This window comes from Eupeodes corollae, chromosome 1 (genome assembly GCF_945859685.1).
Source record: "Eupeodes corollae chromosome 1, idEupCoro1.1, whole genome shotgun sequence".
In the NCBI taxonomy this organism is placed as follows: domain Eukaryota; kingdom Metazoa; phylum Arthropoda; class Insecta; order Diptera; family Syrphidae; genus Eupeodes; species Eupeodes corollae.
Genome location: NC_079147.1, coordinates 273,334,391 through 273,355,377, shown reverse-complemented (window position 1 = coordinate 273,355,377; position 20,987 = coordinate 273,334,391). Strand labels below are relative to the sequence as shown.

The following is a 20,987-nucleotide window of genomic DNA, read 5'->3' as shown; positions in this document are numbered from 1 at the left end:
AGTCATTGTAGTATACTTTTTTTCAAGCACAGCTAGTATACTTTTCTTCAAGCACAGCTAGTAAACAAGTTGCAGCATTACATCAAGGCGAACAAATTATAGGTTTAATAAGAAACTTTTTGAAGAAATTCAACTGTTATCTTTTATTCAGCATAGTGTTAAGGTATTGAAATATAGTAACAACGGTTTTGGTAATACTTGTTATATCCAAAAACGGTCAGTGGTGTACATTTTTCTAAATGCAATAATAAACAGAAGTATAACAAGAGCTACGTTTTTAATATTCTCAAATATTTTAACATGCAAATAAAATTGACAGTAGTGTTCATTTTGTCCAAGAAAATAAGTGTAAGAATTTTTGGATTACAATTTGTGAAAAATGTGTGTAACACTACGTCATCGTCGGTCCAGATGCTCGTTTTCAATGACAGTTCTTTTGTAAGCTCGGTTGATAAAGCCAATTTGATTGGAGAATAGCTGGCTGTTGATTCTATAAAGCCCATGAGTGGCATGGCTCCTCCTGTACTTGAAAGCATAAAAGATCGATTCTATGGGACGAATCTTTCTTCTGACTCGTGCAGTTGCTAGATTACTTAAAGATTTTGTGTTTTTCAACGCTGGCATAATCACTGCGAAAGCTCTTCCACCAGTCCTATTCTACAAGTCTCTTTCCGATTGGATGAATAAAATCTTTGGTCCAGCTTGTTCCTGATAAAAGGAAACCTCGTCCAATTGAACTTACGTCCCTTCTTTCCAAGGTCATGAAAACGCTGATCAATTTTCAGCTTAAGAAATATCTTGAAGAACGATAGCTTCTTATTGACCGGAAATCTGGTTTTCGTAGCAATAGGTGAATTGGTGATCTACTAAATTATCTTACCGATAAGTGGAACAAATCAAACATTGCAAGATATTTCGAAGGCATTTCATAGAGTTTGGCATCAAGCCAAAAAATTATAGAAAATTCGTGCTTTAGGTATTGATGAATCTCATTTTCGACGGATTAAAAAATCATGAAATAAATTCCCCCCTCTCTATTTCGATCTCTTGTCGATCTTATTAAACTGCCTCGCTGACGACAGTACCCTCAGATTTTCATATTCGTTTTAAGATTCTCATCCTTGTTCTTCAGATCAGATGTGGACTACCAACGGCAGCGTATGATGAGCTCATTCAAGTCAATCAATTCAATCTGGACATCATTGTTCAATTAGGAATATAAAATTATGTTGAATTTAATGCTTCGAATACTTAAAGCGGTGTCTATACTATCGCAAAAGTGTAACCCTCCCCCAATGCCACTATCCATGGGTGGTATAAAAACTATTTAAAAAAGGACATTCTACGGTGGTTTTCTATATCAGAAATAACGCCTTTTAATGGATTGGAAATATTATCGCTTTCTTGAACTGATTCGGTATGATTCCAATTTGTAGTATATTTTTGTATACCCAGTAAGTTTTTGTAAGTTTTTGAATGAGTTCAACAATTCCATATTTAAGAAACTCAACCACGATCCTATCCATTCCTGGAGCTTTTCCATCTCTAAACTTACTTCTTCTTCAAAAGTCAGCATATCGTTTCCAATAAAAGGCATCGCATAATGAAACATATTGCATCGTTTGTTTTGTTGCAAAGTTTTTGAAAGTAATCTTTTAAAACATTGGAAAATAGTTTAACACTGGTTTGTAAGTGTTTTCCTTGAGGTTTTCGAGAATTCCTCTGACTCTTTCCATTGAGTTAGTTGTAATGCTCTTGCTTCATAAAACAATGTCTTCCTCCTTTGGCACATAAGTTTGTATTTTTTGAAACGCTCTCAGTCATCCAAAAGATCTTTTTTAAGCTTCTTCGCATTCAATGTCAAACAACTTGTCAATGTTCCTTTTTTTACCCTTTCAATGTTTGTTAGCTTCCTTTTAGTGGCATAGAGTGTTCATTTGGCGCCCGGGCGGAAGAAATGTTTGCCGCTCCTAATATGACGAACTTCAAGAAAAAGGAAAATAAGTAGACACTAATTCCTTACAACTTTTGGTGAAGATAACAGGGCACAGTTTATAAATAAAAAAAAACAAGTATGTAAAGAAAGCTGTGATAAACTTCTTTCACAGCTTGCATTACTAATAGCAATTGCTAAAAAATATTCTGAGCATAATTATAGTGGCACAGATTCCTCAACCTTTGATCTTTAAAAGAACTTTAATAAATCAAGAGGATCAGCATTACTTAATTTAATTTTGTTTTCTGTGACATCAAAGAAGAATTGCACCCGATGTCCTTCCAGTTGAAACTCTTGTCTACGTATTTCAGCAGAAGCATGGTCCAGATTACATTAGGTGTCTTCTGAGTGTAACAAAATTGCTGGTGTTAAAAAAACAAACTTTTCGGACAAATTGTGGAGTTGTTTGAAACGCTCACGAATTTCTTGAAGAATTCCATCAAAACATACAAACAGCTTTTGTCCCAACTCTTTATCTTATGGGCTTCCGCAAGCCCATAAAACAAAGAAAGGAAAACGACTGCATCACAACTAGACAAGGTTCCTGCATCGGTTCTTGTGCTCAAACTTTCGCCTGTCAATTCAAATAATATTGTTCAAAAAGACAGCTTTTTTGTTTCAAAAAGATTTTGTAAACAATTGCCTGTTTCTGTCAGTTCTTCAAAGGTAAGAAGACTCTTTTTATTTACAGCATCAGCCCTTGCACTATATCGCGTATCCTGTATCCTCTTCAAGCTTTTTCCCGTAATTTTTATCAGACCTTACTGAACTTGCTTCTACAAAACCAGGTTCAACAAATGATTGGAGCCAGGCACAAATTCAATTATTCGATTTAAATTCTTTATCTTTTGCTGAACTTCTAGGAGCTGTCCAGGCATAACAGCAACGTTATCATACGCTTGACCTCTACATTAGCTCAAATCAAATGAATCTGCTTCAAGCTTGCTAAAAATCATAGTAGAAATTCCTTTGGCCATTTTAGCTTTTGTTTCTAGAAAATTTTAGAAAGGTTAGTGTGTTGGACTGTCATGCCAGAGGTTTTGGGTCCGATCCCTGCCCATGCCATCTGAAGTTTTTTCACGGGTAGTGCCTCTTGCTAGGAATTGGCAAATTTTCCAAGAGTAATTCTTGTCATGAAAAATGCTTTCTCAAATTTGCCGTTCGGATTCGGCTTAAAACTGTAGGTCACCTCCATCCCTGACAACAGTACTCGCACAAAGGAATGGTTGAGAGTTGTGAGTCAATAGGCCCTAGCTATCAACGGACTGTAGTGGGACCCAATTTATTAATTTTTATTCTATAAAATCTATTAGGGACTCCACTACACGAACTTCCTGATTTTCAACCACAACGTATCTCAAAACCTGGCTTGTTTGGTCCTTATGTGAAATGACTGGAGTGCTGTTGAATATAATAGAGTAGTATCTGGCTTTTTGCACTTGCTCAATTATTTACTTTCGAACGTTGTTTGCCAAAATGGCTATAAATTCGTTTTGAATTTCCGGCGACATCTAAGTTGTGACATGAAGTTTGTGGAAACATTTTAGATCTTACGAGATGTTCATTAAAAACGGGATCATATTTAGCAATTAAATTTATCAATTTCAATAAGTTTCCTTTATTTGTACTAGGTTCATTTTCTAAATGTCTGCCCAAGACCAATTGTTTTTGAAAGAAATGTGATGATGTCAAAAATTTTGTAAAGAATTTCCAGCCATTTTTTGGTTTCATTTTCCACCATGTATTGAGAGTCAATTTTCTGTCTACTCAAAAATTCCTACCGTTTACAATAATTTTGCTGGTGAATTGTACTGCTTTCATGGGTTTGAACCTTAGGATTTAATTTCCACATTAAAATAAATCCTTCAGATGAGCAAAACTTTGAACCAGTCGATAATTGTATGTCCTCGAATAAACGGCAGTATCAAACACAAAATAGTGATGCCTTCCTGAGAGAGTCAAAACCATCTCACCGTTTGGCCATCTGCAGTCAAACCATTCTTTGATAATCCACCTTGTATCTCCTTTTATAAAGTAGACGTAGCTGAACGTGACGCGTCGACGAAATCAAATTTAATCTGTTGAATTATTTCATGTCCTTGCTGAATGAGGTACAATTACATGTTTTCGTCTATGATTACTGGCCATTTCGTTCAGGTTCCCATGTTGAAAACTAGGCAACGCCATTTTCGTCTCCATTTCCAAGATATTCTTATATGGCTTCACATGCAGACGCAGACTCTAATTGACAAGATGTTGATGGAGTTGAATTTTGCAAAGCGATGGAACATTTTACTCTGGATCCAGATGCCCAGTGGCAAATGCAACAGCTGTTTCAAGTTGTTCTTGAGTTTGTGCAATTGAGTTAGTAGTAGAATCTGCCGTCTCAGTAACAGAAACCTTCACGAATTTAAGTAAGGGCCTTCATCTTTTTTGATAATTTCGAATTTGGTTCTCCTCTTATTACAATATAACCCCCACTTTTTTTTGAAAAAAGTACTAACTTTTCCGGAATTTAATGTTTAGTACATTTTTTTTACTTCTTATTCTAAATTTCATCATGCAAGCTTACCTTAACTCAAAAAATTTGTTTGCCAATTTTGCCGCCACTAATTTTTATCGTCACTAACTATCGATACAAATTTAACATTTTGAACTTGGATCTTTTCTTCTATTCATCTGCAAAAAAGTTTGTGTTTTGTTACCAGTCAAAAGGGAAAGGCTACTCGAAAACTCTTAAGAAATATTTTCAAAAATACCGTTTTGTCAAAACATGAAATTTGTATGTAAATAAAAAATTTGAGGATATTCATTCGAAAATTGAATAATTTACAAATTGAATTAAATGAAATATTAACGTGAACCGAAAGTTTAGTTTAAATCTGGATTTTTAGGTTTTTGGCTTGTTGTCTCTTTCGTTTAATATACTAACAGCTTGAGCCTATAATAACTGCTAAACATGCTATTAATTTAGTCTTTATGACAAAAAAAGAGATATTCATATTTGTTTTGTTATAAAAGTCTTAAGTTCATTTAGTTTGTTTCTGACTTAATATCTAACATCAAAAAGAATTTATAAACCAACATTATTTTTGTTTACAGTCTTGAGATTAAATTTGAACTATTCATTCACAATAGCACACAATTTTAATAACATTTCACAGTTTCCAGAACTTGATTCACAATTTAAAGAAAGCTATATTCTCATCGATTCCTTGGCATTGACTTTCGTAAGGACATGCGCCCAAAATAATTTCAGCATCTCTCATCGCAATCACACTCATTGTCTTTTCTATATGGCTTTATATCCTCGTGTTTTTATTTCATTATCACTATACAGCTATATGTGATTGTGATTGTGATTGGAAGCCACGTGAATTACGAAATCTCATACAATTTTTCAGTCGCAGCTCGCAGGTGTTAAATTTTATCTTCGTTAAATTTTAAGAAAACTTCTTTATATCATCGTTGAATATTTAATGTAACATTCTTTGCGTTACACTTGTATACATAAGTCGATGTCATTTTATTCTTCTCTTAAAATTTTCTCGGACAAAAGCTCCTGATTCGATTTTGATTTCGATTTAGATTTTTAAAAAATATTAAAAGTAAAAGAAAGTGATAAACATAATTTAAAAAATATTCCAATCCTAAACTTATTCGCAAGAAGTATCGTTAAAGTTGAAAATGTTAAATCTATCAGGATGGAGATTACTTTCACTAGGATGTATCGTATTATGTAGGTTTTTTGAAATAATCGATGAATACCTACCCAAATAAAATTGGATTTTTCTTTCTTGAACAAACTTGCAGTACATATTCTCAGTTTATGTGATGGATTGCAATTAAGTGCTTTTACAACTAAAACTCCAAGGGTCACTAAATACACAACAAAGTCTCCTGCAGTGAGTTTTCTTTTTGTTTAAAATTAAATAAATTCTTTATAAAATTGGATTTTTATTTTCATATAGGCATCAAGTGCTTCGACAACTTCATTGTACAGATTGAATGCAACCAATGGAATCACTTGTATCCTAATTAGCACAGACGGCCTTATAAGCATTAAATATCGAAATAAATTAAACGAGGATGTCGAAGCAGACCTATATTTGCCCGATAACCCGGTCCTTTCGGGCGAGTGTGTCGAGTCAAATTCGGAATTGTTCACGATGACCTTTAAAGGATTCACGTTGAGCATTATCTTCAAAAAGGTATGTGATTCTATCGAAATTTTTTTGGGGGAAGAAAAGATGACGTTGCTCTGCTATATGACCTTTTAATTAAACGGTATCGACCCAAAATAGGGCAGATTTTTTTTTTGTCGTGTGTGTCTTCTTCTTCTATTTTAATAACCCGTGTGTTGCGCCATTTGTGACACTTGACCTATTTATCATTGTCGAGGAGAGTGTATATATGTATTTATAGAATATGAGAGTATTTTTGCATTTTGAAATGTTCTAAAATAGCTAATTAACTTTGAAAAGGGTTTTTGTTTTTAATGGGAAAACACGAACATACGTCTGATTTGGTTGTAAAAATGTTTGTGTTTAAGAAAACTGACGATAATAAATTACATACATGAAGTTGATGATAATTGAACTGGCCTTCCAAAGTAATTAAAGTTTATTTAAGGTTGAAATGTTGGGGGCTTTTAGGAATAATACCATGTAGGCTATAATTTATATTCATAATTCCCTACGGTATAATTAATGAGTTTAGGATAATATTTACTAGAAATCTGAAGAGGGCATTATTGGCTCTATGCAAGAAAATCCCACGATGTGTTAATCACACATGAATATTGAATAATTATGATTTATCATTGCTTTCTGAACAAATTTCTATTTTCAGTTATTTAATTTAGAATGTAGATTTATTCACATTTTTCGACCCACATTGTATATAGTTGGACAAACGGAAACCTTTGAATTGACATTTTTAAACACCTACACAATGAACTTTGACTGTATAGCACGCTCCCTAATGTAAATTTCTCTTACTAAACCCTTATAGAATGGTTTAAATTTAAAACAAAAGATTATGAACGTTGTTTATAAAAAATTAATCGAGAATTATTTGTACTGAAAATTTTAACATTTCTCGACGTTTCAAGGTCCCTTTAAACTAAATCAGTGTTTTTCAACCTTTTACATGAAACGAACCCCAATCCCCCCAATCCATTGCTTTTTTCCGTACCGTCGAACTTTGATAGTTCGAACTTCGATAACTCGAATTTTGTTTAATGAAAATAATAAGGCAACAGTCTTAAGAGCTTTTCTTTCATACATTTTTACTTTGACATCTCGAACTTTTCCGCTTGTATAATGTATATCTAGAATAAAAGTCTTCAAGGGCGGGATGAAAATGTCATCACTGCTAAAGACAAAATCCATGACTTTGCCAATAAAATTCAATTTTGGTCATCGTCGCTTGATCGAAACCACTTAGATTCATTTTCCTCGACATAATCTTTTGTTGTAGAAGTCAGATGTGAGAGAAATATCAAGGAATCAATGAAAATGGTGATAGAAAATTTGAAAGAAGAAATGTGTCATTACTTCTTAATCGAAGAATATTGGGCCAAGGTGGATCTTTAATCCGTTTTTAAATGAAGCTATAAATGAGGCAAAATTGGCAATCAAGCTCAAGGAAAGTCTGCTATATCTATCTGCCGATGGAATGCTGCAATTCAATTTGGATATTAGAATATCCTGGATTTACATAAGAGGCTTTGAAGTGTTTGATTCCATTTGCCACCTCGTACCTGTGCGAGTTGACATTTGCATTAAGGGCCCAAGATAAAAGTAAGGAAAGAAATCGCTTAAATTTGGAAAACGATTTAATTCTCGATGTAGCAAAAATGAACCCACGTTGGGAGGAATGGATTTTTGAAAAACAAGCGCAACCCTCGCATTAAAAATAACCTTTTGTTATTTTGATATAAATATTTTTGTTTTGTTATTTTTATTTTTTGTTTATTAATTAATATTTTCTTTAGTTTCTAATTTTTATTAATAAACCTTTTTTAACTTTATTGGTTTGTTAAACTGCAGTATTTACTCAACCTTTTGAAATTCCTCGTAAGAACCTTCGCGACCTCTCTGAAAAGGCTTCGTGTCCACCTAGGGGATTGAAAAACACTGATCTAAATCAAAGATTTTTAGAGAGATTTTTGGTAGCGCGTGTATACGTTCGGGAAGCTTTTTTCACCGTCCATATCTCAAGAACCAGTAGAGATATCAAATTCACACAAAGTTTGTTATACAGATAATATCACAGAGAGATTCAGAAATGAGCGGTTGTATTTTTACCATAGAAATTTAAAACATCTCACGTACCAATAATGCTAGTGACTTGAAATAAATTTTAAATTATATGTTGTGACGTGATACCAAACTGATCAAATTTCAATTAAAAATAACAATCAAAGGTTTTTTTTAATGAATCAACGTCAAATAGTGTTTTTGACATCTGGTAAATTTTTGATAAAAATCGAATTGACATACTTCAAGATGGTAAAAATTGATTTTCGACTTAAATATCTTGTCAAAAATTAAAAATATTGGCTTCAAACTAATTTCATTCGTTATAAAGTTTGTATTAAAATATAGTAGTTTGTTTCTTTATAAAAATTCAAATTGGTAAAAATTTATATTGGATTCTCGATATGAAGTGAATAAATGAACGTGTTGACTTTAAAATTATTCTGTGCTTTTTTTTTACAAAAATTCCAATCTGTATTTGTTTATATAAAAATAAAAACTTTCAAAAAATTCTGCTAAAATTGGTAAAAATTGGCTTTTGACTAAAAATCACTTTAGCGAAAATAGATTTTCAAATTAAACTATTTCATCATATGGCAAAGTATTGATGTACATTTTAAGTTAATTTTTTAGTTAAATATAAATGACAATTTTTAAAAAAAAAACACGAAAAACTTACAAGAAGAACAAAAAGCTTATAAGAAATGGGTTTGCATAAGTATTTTGAAAACGAAGCAAGATATTAAATTAAAATTATTCATATCACACAAAATATTGTAATGAATATAAATGTTAAAATTTTAAGCAAGACAAATCGCAAAACGCGATGGGATAGTATTTGTTTTCGTAGGATTTTGTAGTAAATCATAATGATAGCGTTGTCAGTTTGTGGGATATTTGGGATTAAACAAATTCACCACTTTTTCTGAATTTCTTTTTCAAAAAATAACCACATGACGGACTTTTTTTTAAAATCATTTCTGCACATTATGAAACATTTTAATCTATAAAACTACTAAGCCATATACATATTTGGAATCTAGAGACGTTGAAACTACATTTTCAATTGGACAAATAGGCCCGATTACATAAACATCTACTGGGAAGCTAACAACTAGTGATGTGTCAACTCGGTTTGATAAACCGAATCAAACCGAATTGAGGCCAAACCGGGCTAACTCGGTTTTCATTTTTTTAACCCGAGTTGGAATCGAACTGACAAGCGAATAAATGAATAAATGCAAACCGACTAGAATATAATCAAAACTACCCTCTTTTAGTTGCGGTTTGTACCAAACATAATACACTCACACATATAAAGTAGAAGGGCGAATTGGGCGCAAGCATACACTACACATATAACTTATAAATGTGCAGATTGTAACTAAATACTATGACTCAGTTTGAATGAATATTTGGTTTACCTACTCGGGTAAGAAGTTAAATTGCGTTAAAATAACCCGACTGAAGACAAGTCGAGTTGCACTGCGCATTAGGTTTCGGTTTAGTTCACTCATTGTCGTATGTTTTCGTTTAAAAGTCCAGTGAAGTAACTCGGTTCGAAACGAAAAGAGATTTTGTATGGAATTAAAAGTTTTAGTCATACAGAGTTACTTTTCAGGAGTTGCAATCATTTTAGGTATTTTAGGTATTTGAATTCGTAATCGTTTTTTGTTTAGTTTCTTCTTATGTGGCGGTGTGTGAAATCTTAGTTAGCGTATTTTGCTGATGTTATTGTTGTTAGTTTATTTTTGATTTCGTTTTTTACTGTAGTTCGTTTATTTTTATGTGAATATGCCTGGCCCCAGAAAAAAGTCTTAAGTGTGGCAGGTTTTTGATAAAACAGAAGCAGTAAAGGTAACTTGTAAAAAATGTTCATCTGCATATAAATGCTCAGGGAATACGAGTACATTGATGTTGCACATTAAAAAAAAACATCCAGGTGAGTTTCTAGCCATAACAGATGGAGTTGTTAATACTGATGCAGACAATAACAGTATTATCATCGAAACAACACATCCTTCAACTTCAACCAACCAAGTAGTATCTGGTGTTGGTATTCCACTGTTATCAAATTCCGAACAAACAAACGCGAATATCAGTGCCTTCAAAAATATGCCAAAAACTTGGAGATGATGCATTGCTAGACTTAATAGTGCTCGTTTTTTAACCGCTGCAAGTAGTAGAGAATGATGGCTTTCGAAAATTTTCTAAAATGCTTAAGCCTGACTACATTATTCCGTCTCGAAAAAAAATTACGGAAATGCTTGATGAGGGTTACAAGATTGAGACAAGACTGTTAAAGAGGAAGTTAGAGGACATCGACTTCATAGCATTAACTTCAGACATTTGGACATCCGATGCCAATAAGTGTTTTATAAGCATAACGGCTAATTACATCGAAACAACTTACAGGAGAGCCACTCTGCCGAAAATATATCGAAAACAATTTAAAGTATACTAGATGAATGGGAAATAGGTGCAAAGGTTGTGGCCATTGTCACAGATAACGCCGCATCCATGAAAAAAGCAGTCAGTGAAATGCTAAATAAACGCAATCATTTCTGTGTTGCGCATACACTGAATCTTGCTGTAAAGGACTGCATAGAAAAGTCTAGTTTGGATGAGCATCCCGTGGATGAGCCGTCATCAATTGCAATGCCACACCTCTTGAGCAAATGCAGAAGCATAGTATCGCATTTCAAGCATAGTGCCAAATCATCGTATGCACTGCTCGATATGCAAACAAATATGAAATTGGACACAATTATTCTTAAACAAGATATTCGGACTCGGTGGAACAGCACTTTTTATATGCTTGAGCGGTTGTTAAAAGTTAAGGAGCCTCTTTCCGCAACATCGCCACTTTTAGAGGCGGCACCATGTAATCTCGACTTCACCGAGTGAATTTTAGTGGAAGATATGGTGGCACTCTTACAACCGTTCAAAAAATATCAGTTATTTTATGTGGAGAGTCATATTCTTCATTATCATGCATTATTCCATTAGTGGAGGGACTACAAAGCAGTGTGACCAATACAAATCTTGGTTCAGAGACAGCTAAGATTTTGAAAGGAAACCTGCTTAGAGTCATTGAGAAGCGTCTTGGTGTTTATGCATCCAATAGAACAGCAGCTAAGTCAACCTTTTTGGATCCACGATTCAAAAAAAATGGATTTGGTACTGAGAGTCAAGCAAATAATGCCGAAATGTGGATAATAGGAGAGCTAAAAGATTGCCTTATCACTAGCAGCTCTTCAGCTTCGATACTGCAAGAATGTCAGGCTAGCCGCTCAACTGCTGGTATATATTTAATTTTTATTTTTGTTCGTGGCATACCTACCATTTACCGAAATGATCTTTTGATCTCTAGCTATTAATGAAAATAATGAAGACCCGGAAATTAGTGAGGTCTTATAGCCCAGTTAGGACAATCCAAGTTCTTTACGGTACTAGATCTCAAGAGCGGTTTTCACCAAATTCCTTTGAAAACATCGGACACTGAGAAAACCGCCTTCTCTATTAATAAGGGGGAATATGAGTTTCTCCGTCTCCCTTTCGGGATGAAAAATTCACCAGCAATCTTCCAACGAGCCTTAGACGATATATTACGGGACCATATTGGGAGAATCTGCTATGTTTATATTGACGACATTATCGTCTTTAGTAAAACAGAAGAGCAGCACGTTAAGCATGTCAATTTAATTTTTCCAACGTTAGCGGAAGCTAATATGAAGGTGCTATTAGACAAATGCAACTTCCTTAAGGAAGAAGTTGAATTTTTGGGCTTTATTGTATCCTCAAGGGGCTTAACAACAAACCCCAATAAAGTTAAAGCCATCAACGATTTCCCGATCCCGACCACTCTAAAAGAATTAAGATCATTCCTAGGTCATCTTAGAGCAGTATAACTACGAGTTACACTATAAACCAGGAAAGAGTAATGAGGTAGCGGATGCACTTTCTCGCTCCCCACAATTTTCACAAGTTAACTCAATATCAGCGTCTCATCACAGTGATCAAAGTTCATCCCATGATATCGTACCTGCAGTTGAAACACCAATTAATGTTTTTAAAAATCAAATAATGTTATTAATAGAAGACGAGATGTCATACAATAACAATGACCGTTATCACTTCAAAACTTTTTTATAGAAAATATTTTTATAAACCTAACTCAAACAAAAATTTCAACAAAGAAAAATACAATATTTTTAATTTTGTTTCGGTAAATATACGACATTTAAAGTAAGGGCTTAGTTGTTAATTGTCAAGGTATTATCTTCAAGATTTATAGCCACCTAAATTGCAGGGAATTCCAAATGATACCTGTTAATAGAAAATCATGTAATATTCGCTAATCCAATTAATTTGTTACAAAAATGATTCCCTAAGTCGATAAGATTGCTTCTTAATGGAGCAACAAATTAAATCTGGCAAGAAATTTAGATTCATTAGACGATTTTGGAACATTTCAAAGTCCATACAACATCAAACCTTTAAGAGTTTAAATACTTTAAAAATATAAATTACTAAATTTAATTAAATATTGAAGACACCATCCAGTAACACTTCGTTTTACGATTTAAGATATATGCACATATATGCTCAAGAAAAAACTCATTCTTTTTGCAAACGCTCTAATAATGTAAGAAAAGCTCAACTCATGCTTTTGATATTTTTGAACAGTTAATTTTTGTCTCCTTTTTATTTTTGCATTAGAATTCATTTATGTTTTTTTAAGTATAATTTTGTATTGCTTGATCATTTTAAGTGTTGCATGAATATTTTAAACTGATTTTAAAGTAAAATAAATCAAGAATAAGCCATACAAACCATATTTTAACATCTACTATAATATTTCTTCGAAGCAAAACAACGAATAAAATCTGAAAAAAAAAAATTATTTTTCAATGAAATTATTATAAAATGTTCCGAGAATTTTTAATTCACTAAAACCGTTTTGATCTATCAATGGAATTTAACAGTTTTAAGTTTCCTAATCCAAAAGATTAAATCGGAAAAAATGTCTTAAGCAGTATTCACATGATCGCGACCAACGAACGACGAATGAATTACAAAATGTGAGTTTATATACGTTCGAAAACATATTTCACCACAGATTCTTAACAAAACGATAGCAATATAGTTTCTATTTGATTTATGATGCATACTTTTACTTTTCATTATCACATACATACATATTAATAAATTTAAGAAAACAAATTTATTTGTCGCGAAAAAATTGTAGTTGATACGAACTGTCAAACTTTATTCACGTTTCACATTATCCACACTAGCAACGAAAAAAAATCATTCTTGGTTTCGGTGGTGAATAATGTTCGGCTGTTTCCTTTGACATTCTTAAATATGTAAAGAAGTTCTCTGGACATTTTTCCAGCAGTCTAATTAAAGCGCCTTTTACATGAGAGCGAACAAAGAATGAACGAATGGACGAACAAATGTGATTTTACACATTTCAAAAAATAAATTTCAAACAAAAATACATTTTATTTATAAGAAACCAATTTTCACTAATGTTAGGATAATAAAATTTGCATTTTGTTCTCTAAAATGAGAAAATTTTGTAAAAACAATTTGGTAATAACGAATTGCACTGAGGTTGCTACGAACCGTCAAACTCTATTCGCGTTCCACATACCATCCACACTGCAACGAATAAATTGTTCGCGCGCAACATAGCCCCAAATTACACCACACTTGTTTTGTTTTTGTGTGAAAGATCATGATTGAGGAAAATTTGGAGAAAAGGGTAATTCAATTCGTCATTTTCTGCGAATAGAAATAAAGCCCATGTGAAATAAAAGTCAAAATATGCGAACATCCACAGATGCTTAAGGAAACATATTCTCCTTCAATTTTCCGATTTGTTTTAAATGGATGCACATGAAATCTTTTTCTTCACCAATAACTTTTTTTTTAAACAAATATAGCTTTGACCACATTTTCTCAATCGTTTGTTTGCAAAGCAAAACATAATAATGATAAACACAAAAAAAAAAACAATTTTCAAAGTCAAACTTCATTCGGGACGAATTAAAAACTCTCATGTAAAAGAAATGTCAAAATCGACTAATATTCGTTCATTCGTTGGTCGTGATCATGTGAATAGTGCTTCAGGGTGAATACCAGATCGTCATAAACTATTATTGACGATTGATAGTTCATTGCTTCCTTATTACAAATTTATTCAAAAACAAATTTGTCTGTTAAAACTAAAGAACTCAACAACACTTGGAAGATTGACGAGACTGACAAGGCTGAAAGGATTGTCAAGACTTACTGACTGACTTAAACAAAGAAGTGCATACATACATATATTGAAGAGACTAAAAACCGATTGACGATACTGACAAGACTGACCAGAATAATAGAATAACTTTTAACGAGCCTTCAACACTATCGGCAAATTTACTTCCAAAATAAAAAGTCTCTCCTAGTTTTTAGCACGTGTCAATGTTTAAATCAAATTTGGAACACTTAAATTTGTTTTTTCTTTTGAAAATTAAATAATTAATACAAATTAACAACATGAGCTATAATGACACCAGAAATTTGTCAAATTAGAAAATGGATAACATCTCATGTGCGTAATATGCATATTTTCAACTAAAGGGTAAACATAAAATAAAATATTTTGAATTTTATGTTATTTTAAGAAAAAAGCAATGAACTGTGGTTTGACACTATAAATTGCAAATTAGTTGAAAACTTTTGATCTTTTAGTTTGTCTACAAACACATGTACATATGTGTATTTTTGGGATTATAAAAACAAATTCAAAAGTGATAGGAAAGTAATAAATAATTTGAATAGTGAAAGCTTTTTGATATTTTCGTGAGCGGTTCTTTTTATTGGTTTTTGTAAATCTTCTTTTTAAAATCATACCTACTCATGTACAAATTATGCTTTTCAAAATACTAAACATTTATTTAGAGAAAAACAGAATAGAATTTTGAAAAATAAAATAGAATTTTAACAGAAGGGCGTTGAACCAATCAAGGCTTCATATCTTATATAAGAGATTTTCGAATTGGCAAACAAAAAACTAAACGTGGTTTATGTATAGCCAAATTTCATGTAGTCCAGGAAAATAAAATACAAAAATGGCTTTATTTAGAAAAAATTACACAAACCTGAATTTTGGCAGAGAACTTTAAATATCCGTCTTTAATACACCTCAAGAGTATCAAGGGATCAAGTCAACTTTTTTGCAAAATTACTTTAATTCTTATATCAGTTAAAGGCGGATCCAGACTTTTAATCAGGGGGTGTCAAACACTTAACATAAGGTCGAGTTTTTGAAAACTACTTCAGAAATGTTCTTTAATTTTCTCTAAAGGAGTCTGACAATATTTAAATTACAAAATGTGTATCTTAGCCTTACATTTACATATTTCAAGAGATAAAGATACAACTTAAGTTATAAGATTATCTTAGAACACTAGATATGGTCTTATAATATAATTTGTACGAATCCTTACATATGAAAGTATTCCAAGATTCCAACAGTTTTTAAATATGAAAAATTTCAAGAGATAAATTACAATAGTTTAAGAGTTTTTAGTGCATTTCACGCAGAAATGTTAGAAATGTGTTAAAGCTTTCTTTTTCTTTTTTTGTTGGCATTTTTATAAATGCGAAGAATGCTATAAAAAAAAGATATTTTTTCTTAAGAAAATAAACCATAGTATTCTTCTTGCGTATTTTCTATTAACGCAATTACTGCGAGTAATTCAGTCTGCTTCAAGGAAGGATCCAGACTTTTAATAAGGGGGGGGAGTCACACGCTTAAAATATATAGACGATTTTTTACTCACCGTTTAAAAATGTTCTTTGATGTTCTGTAACGATGCTAATAAATTATAAATAAAATAATGTGTGTCTTAACCTTAAATGTACACATTTCAAGGGCTAAAGTGACAACTTTAGTAATTAAACTACGTTGCTGTCTAGCAAGGTATAGTCTAGTTATTTAATTTGGCTGACTTTTTATACATGAAAGCATTCCAAGATTCCAACAATTTTCTAAGTATGCCATATTTAAGAGCAAAACAAAATAGTTAACAGGGTATTGTTGCTTTCACGCAGAAATGTAAGAAATTGTTTTGAGACTTAGCTTTTCTCCAAAAAGGAATATATTCTTTTTTGTTGCCATTTCTATTAATGCGAAAAACGCTACAAAAATTCAAAAACCCAGAAAATGAGAAAAAATCTGATATCAAGAATTGTCTGGCTTTTTGCGTTAGGACATTTATATTCATCAGATTCATGTTTAATTCTCAGTTCTAAGTCACTTTAAAAGGTAGATTTCTTTAATTTCTGAGATAAATAGTTTTGTAAAACAAAATTTATATTTTTTTTTTAATCATTGACATTTTTGATCATTACAAATCATCATCATCATCAATTTGATCATTAACAAGAGCTTGCACAGAAAGAGAAGATAATTGAAATCGGCCCGTTTTTAAAAAAAAACTTAAGGAACAAAATAACGATTTTATGAAAGGAACCCTTTCCTTTGGAGGAATACCAAAAAATGTTTTTTCATTCAGAAAGTCGGTTCATTTTTGAAAAAAAAAAAACGAATTTTCGATTTCTTAAAAACAAGTTTGTATGGAGATTGCTGTTATTTTTCGTATTAAAAAAATTAAGAAAACGGTTGAAAACACCTTAATTTCAATCGACACAATGGTTTGGGCTATAGGGGCCAGAACAGACATACAGACGGACGTAATCGGGGGACCCAGTTTTTTCGAATTTCCTACCATGTTAATTTCATGTTTGATTAAAAGCTTGAGCTCGAAATTTCTTACCAATGCATTACTTGACATAAAGTTTCTATATTACGCAAGTAAAAACAATTTAATGTTCACTATTTATGTGCGTCAAAAAATAAGATGGAATTGAAGGCCAGTTTCAGGAATTTAAAGGCACCTTAATATAAAATTGACGATCTCTTTTTTAAGGTTTCTTCTTAAGAATTTGAATATTTGCTCTTTATCTAGGACAAAATTTTATGAAAATAATTAAAAGCATGATTAAGGTTTTCCCAAATTCTAATTTGCGTGAAAACAAAAATTTTAGTTGTTTCTGACTGCAAACCACTTTTTGGTGAATGTCTTTAAATTACTTACAAATCTATAGGTACTCATCTTTAGATGAAATCTTTACTTATACAACTTGTATAAGCTTTATGGCTCTTCCTGTCAATAGACTAATGGCCAAAAGGTAAAAAGGGGGTGTCATATCCATTAACCTAATACGATAAGTTTTGAATTCAAGGGAATTCCGACAATTAAAAAAAATAGTCTCCCAGGGGAGTTCAAAAGCCCCCCCCCCCCTTGTATCCGACATTGATGTCAAACCACACAAAATATAACACTTTTTGAAAATTTTTTTAACCCTAAATATCTCACGAACCAAAAACGCTAGAAACTTGAATTAAATTTTGTATGATATACTCGTATTGTATTGTGATATCAAACAAGTTTATTTTTAGAAAAAAATCCAATTAACGGTTTTTTCATAAATCGAAAATCCTGAAAAAAATGTTGTCACTTCGAAAATTTTATGAACAAAAAGTGGTTTTATCTACAAAACTATTTTGTGCAACGAAAAATAACGTTTTTGATATGAGGTAAAATTTGGGAAAAATCGATTTAACAGTTTTTTACAAAAAATAAAAACCTCAAAAATTTAATAAAATTAAGTAAAAATTGATATTGGACCCAAATAACGTTTTCAAAACTTTGAGATATTCGCTTTAAACTAATTTTATTTTGTTTTAAATATTTTTTCCAAAATTAAATACCATTTTGAGAAAAATCTAATTGATAGTTTTTTAACAAAACATAAAAACTTACAAAAAAACAATACTAAAACTTGCTAAAAATGTACTTTCGACTCAAATAGCTTCTCAAAAATTAAAAATATTGGTTTCAAACTTATTTTATCTCATATAAAATATTGTTTTCAACATTCAGTGAATTTTTGATAAAAATACAACAGTCCGGTTGTTTTTCATAAAAAAATAAATTCTACCAAAAATAGTACGAACATTTAGTAAAAATTATGTTCGGTTCTTGATATCTCGTAAACAAAAGAAGGTATTGACTTCAAACCAATTTCATTCATCCAATTTGTATTTGTTTATATAAAGGATAAAAACTTTAAAAAAATGCTACTAAAATTGGTAAAAATTGGTTAACGACTAAGAAATCTTGTTAAAACAAAAATAGATTTTGAAATCAAACTATTTCATCATATGCAAAATATTGATATTAATGTTTAAATCATTCAATTGACACCTTTTTAAACAAAACACGAAAACCCACAAACCTTTTAAGCAAGACAAATCGACAGACAGGATGGGAAGTTATCAGCGTGGGTCGCATCCTAGCCTCTTTTTTTTTCTTGATCTTATCTGGAAAAGTATTTATTTATTTATAACTTAAAAAATTCTTCAATCTTCTTCAATAATTCATAACTTTTGTTTCTTTTTAAATTTCAGACTTCGGGAGGTGAACGTTGGTATATCAATCATGTCGAACTATCCTACTCATCATCAAATCCACTCTTCGAACATATCGATCGACCAAATTTGGACGTTAGACTTAATTCACCCGCAAGGACTCCAATGTTCTTCCCAACACCAGTTGGAAAATCTTATGTATGTGATAAGGAACAAAGTATAATTATGTATGCCCCACTTGAATCCGGTGATAAGTCTGGCCACATAGCTCGATTGTATTTACGAGAACTTCGGATGCAAAGTTTTATGTTTAAAGATAGTGGCAAGTGGGGTCCGTCGTTCCATTGCAGTGCCACAGGTTCATATCGTGACGAAACAATGCCACTTGCTGTTGGTACTGCTCTTGCTATTTCAGTATTACTAACAATTGCTGCCTACGGTGGATGGAGGTAATAATAATTGTGTTTCCTTAAATTATATAAAAGACTTTTGATGAATACTGTAATTTCCTTTTTAGGTATTTCAAGATAAAGAAAGTGCAATATGGAACAATGGAGTAAGGACACAATATTAAAGTGCAGGACTATAAACTACAAAGTCTCGATAGTAGATAATTTTATTTTTTTTTTGTTTTTTTGTTAATAAGCTCTTAAAACACACATTTTGAACACAACTTTTCAAATCGACAGCACCTTAAATCAAAAAAGAAAAAAATACATCAAATATGAGTTTTATCTTTAAACAAACTAACTTCCTTTTTTTTAAACTTATGATTTACTAACTTGTTAACTGTGCACAATTTTCCTTTCTTTTAAGTTCTTGCTAAATTTATAAGATTCTGAAAAGAAATAACATTTAAAAATGAGTATACGCGTCTAACTCAAAAACCTACGAAGTGTTCAGATTTAAATTTTTATTTAAACGATTTTTCTCATTTGCAAATCTATACAAAATTATTTGAACACAAACATTGCTGAAAAATATTGTTAAGCAAGAGCAAAAGGTACCTGCTTCTGCTAAAAATGATGATGATGCGTACATTTTCGTTGCCAAAAAATAAAATAAGTATGGTTTTATGCTTCTATCACCTATTTAACATATAAAGTTCAATATTCCGAAGCTTATAGTTTGCTCTTCAAAAAAGTATCTAAAGCATATAATAGTGACTCATCAACGCAACCAAACTGATTGTTGCAGAACTACATAAATTAAATAAATACATATTATATTATACACTCATTCTTTAAACAAAACAAAATAAATAAATATGTTTAAATATTATATATTATATAAATGAAATTAAAATTATAATATTTTACATTAAATTATAGATTTATGCATAGAAAAATATGAAATTTACTAAAGTTGAAAAATGTCTTCCATAATATAAATATAAATAAAACTAAAGTAAAATTAAAAATGTATTTATAAATTTAAACAAAAACAAAAAAAATATATATATTATATCCACTGTGGAAAATATTATTATTATACAAAAGAAAACAATATTAGTTTACACATATGGAGTATAAACGTTGCATTTGTAACTTATTAAACTTATTAAGTTTTTGAATTAGCTATTTTAGATATATTATTATGAAAAACTCATTCAAAAAAAAAATAAAAAAACAAATACTCAAAGTCAACCTTATTCTTATTTATTTAAATCAATATATAATTATTATACAAATACAAATTATATATTTATAAAAAAAAATATATATTTCTGTTTTGTATATTTATGTGAAGTACCTATTTGTATTTTTACCTTTTTATCCATAAAATTGACAAACATATATTAATAAAGCGTACATTTATGGAATTTTATGAATTACAAAAAAATCTAGATGTTTATCATAAAAATAAAATTATTACTTTTTAAATAACTTATCTTGGTGTCAATTTTTCAAACAAAATATACTTAACTTATCAAAAAAATAAATAAATTAATTGTCTCTTATCAGTCCATACACATATAAAATTATGTACTTTAATTTTGGTTTTTTCTTATTAAATTAAATTTGTCTAATTTAAAGACTCTTTATATTTTTTTTAATTTCATGATATAAAATATTAAGAATGAAATATCAACGTATAAAATGTGCAACAGCGAAATTGGCATCTTTTTAAATAAACAAAAAATAACAAACAGTTTGTTTTGAATAAAATTTAAATCCTACAAAACCGTTTTTTATTCTTGCATTCTTGTATTATTTATGATTTTTGATTTTTT

At 31.0% G+C, this 20,987-nt stretch overlaps 1 protein-coding gene across 2 annotated transcripts; it reads left to right on the top strand.

Moving 5' to 3' along the window:
• The first annotated feature begins 86 nt into the window (after positions 1-86).
• On the top strand, positions 87-20,012 carry LOC129942412 (lysosome-associated membrane glycoprotein 5). 2 transcript variants are annotated; one of them, XM_056051328.1, is made up of 6 exons: positions 87-102; positions 5,556-5,735; positions 5,810-5,901; positions 5,968-6,207; positions 18,794-19,203; positions 19,272-20,012. In XM_056051328.1, exons 2-6 carry the CDS (start codon positions 5,684-5,686, stop codon positions 19,312-19,314), a joined length of 837 nt encoding a protein of 278 aa, XP_055907303.1. In that variant the 5' UTR covers positions 87-102; positions 5,556-5,683; the 3' UTR covers positions 19,315-20,012. The 2 variants fall into 2 exon arrangements, with proteins under 2 accessions (XP_055907303.1, XP_055907302.1); XM_056051327.1 differs by lacking the exon at positions 87-102 and having other exon boundaries at positions 5,188-5,735.
• Positions 20,013-20,987: the final 975 nt, after the last annotated feature.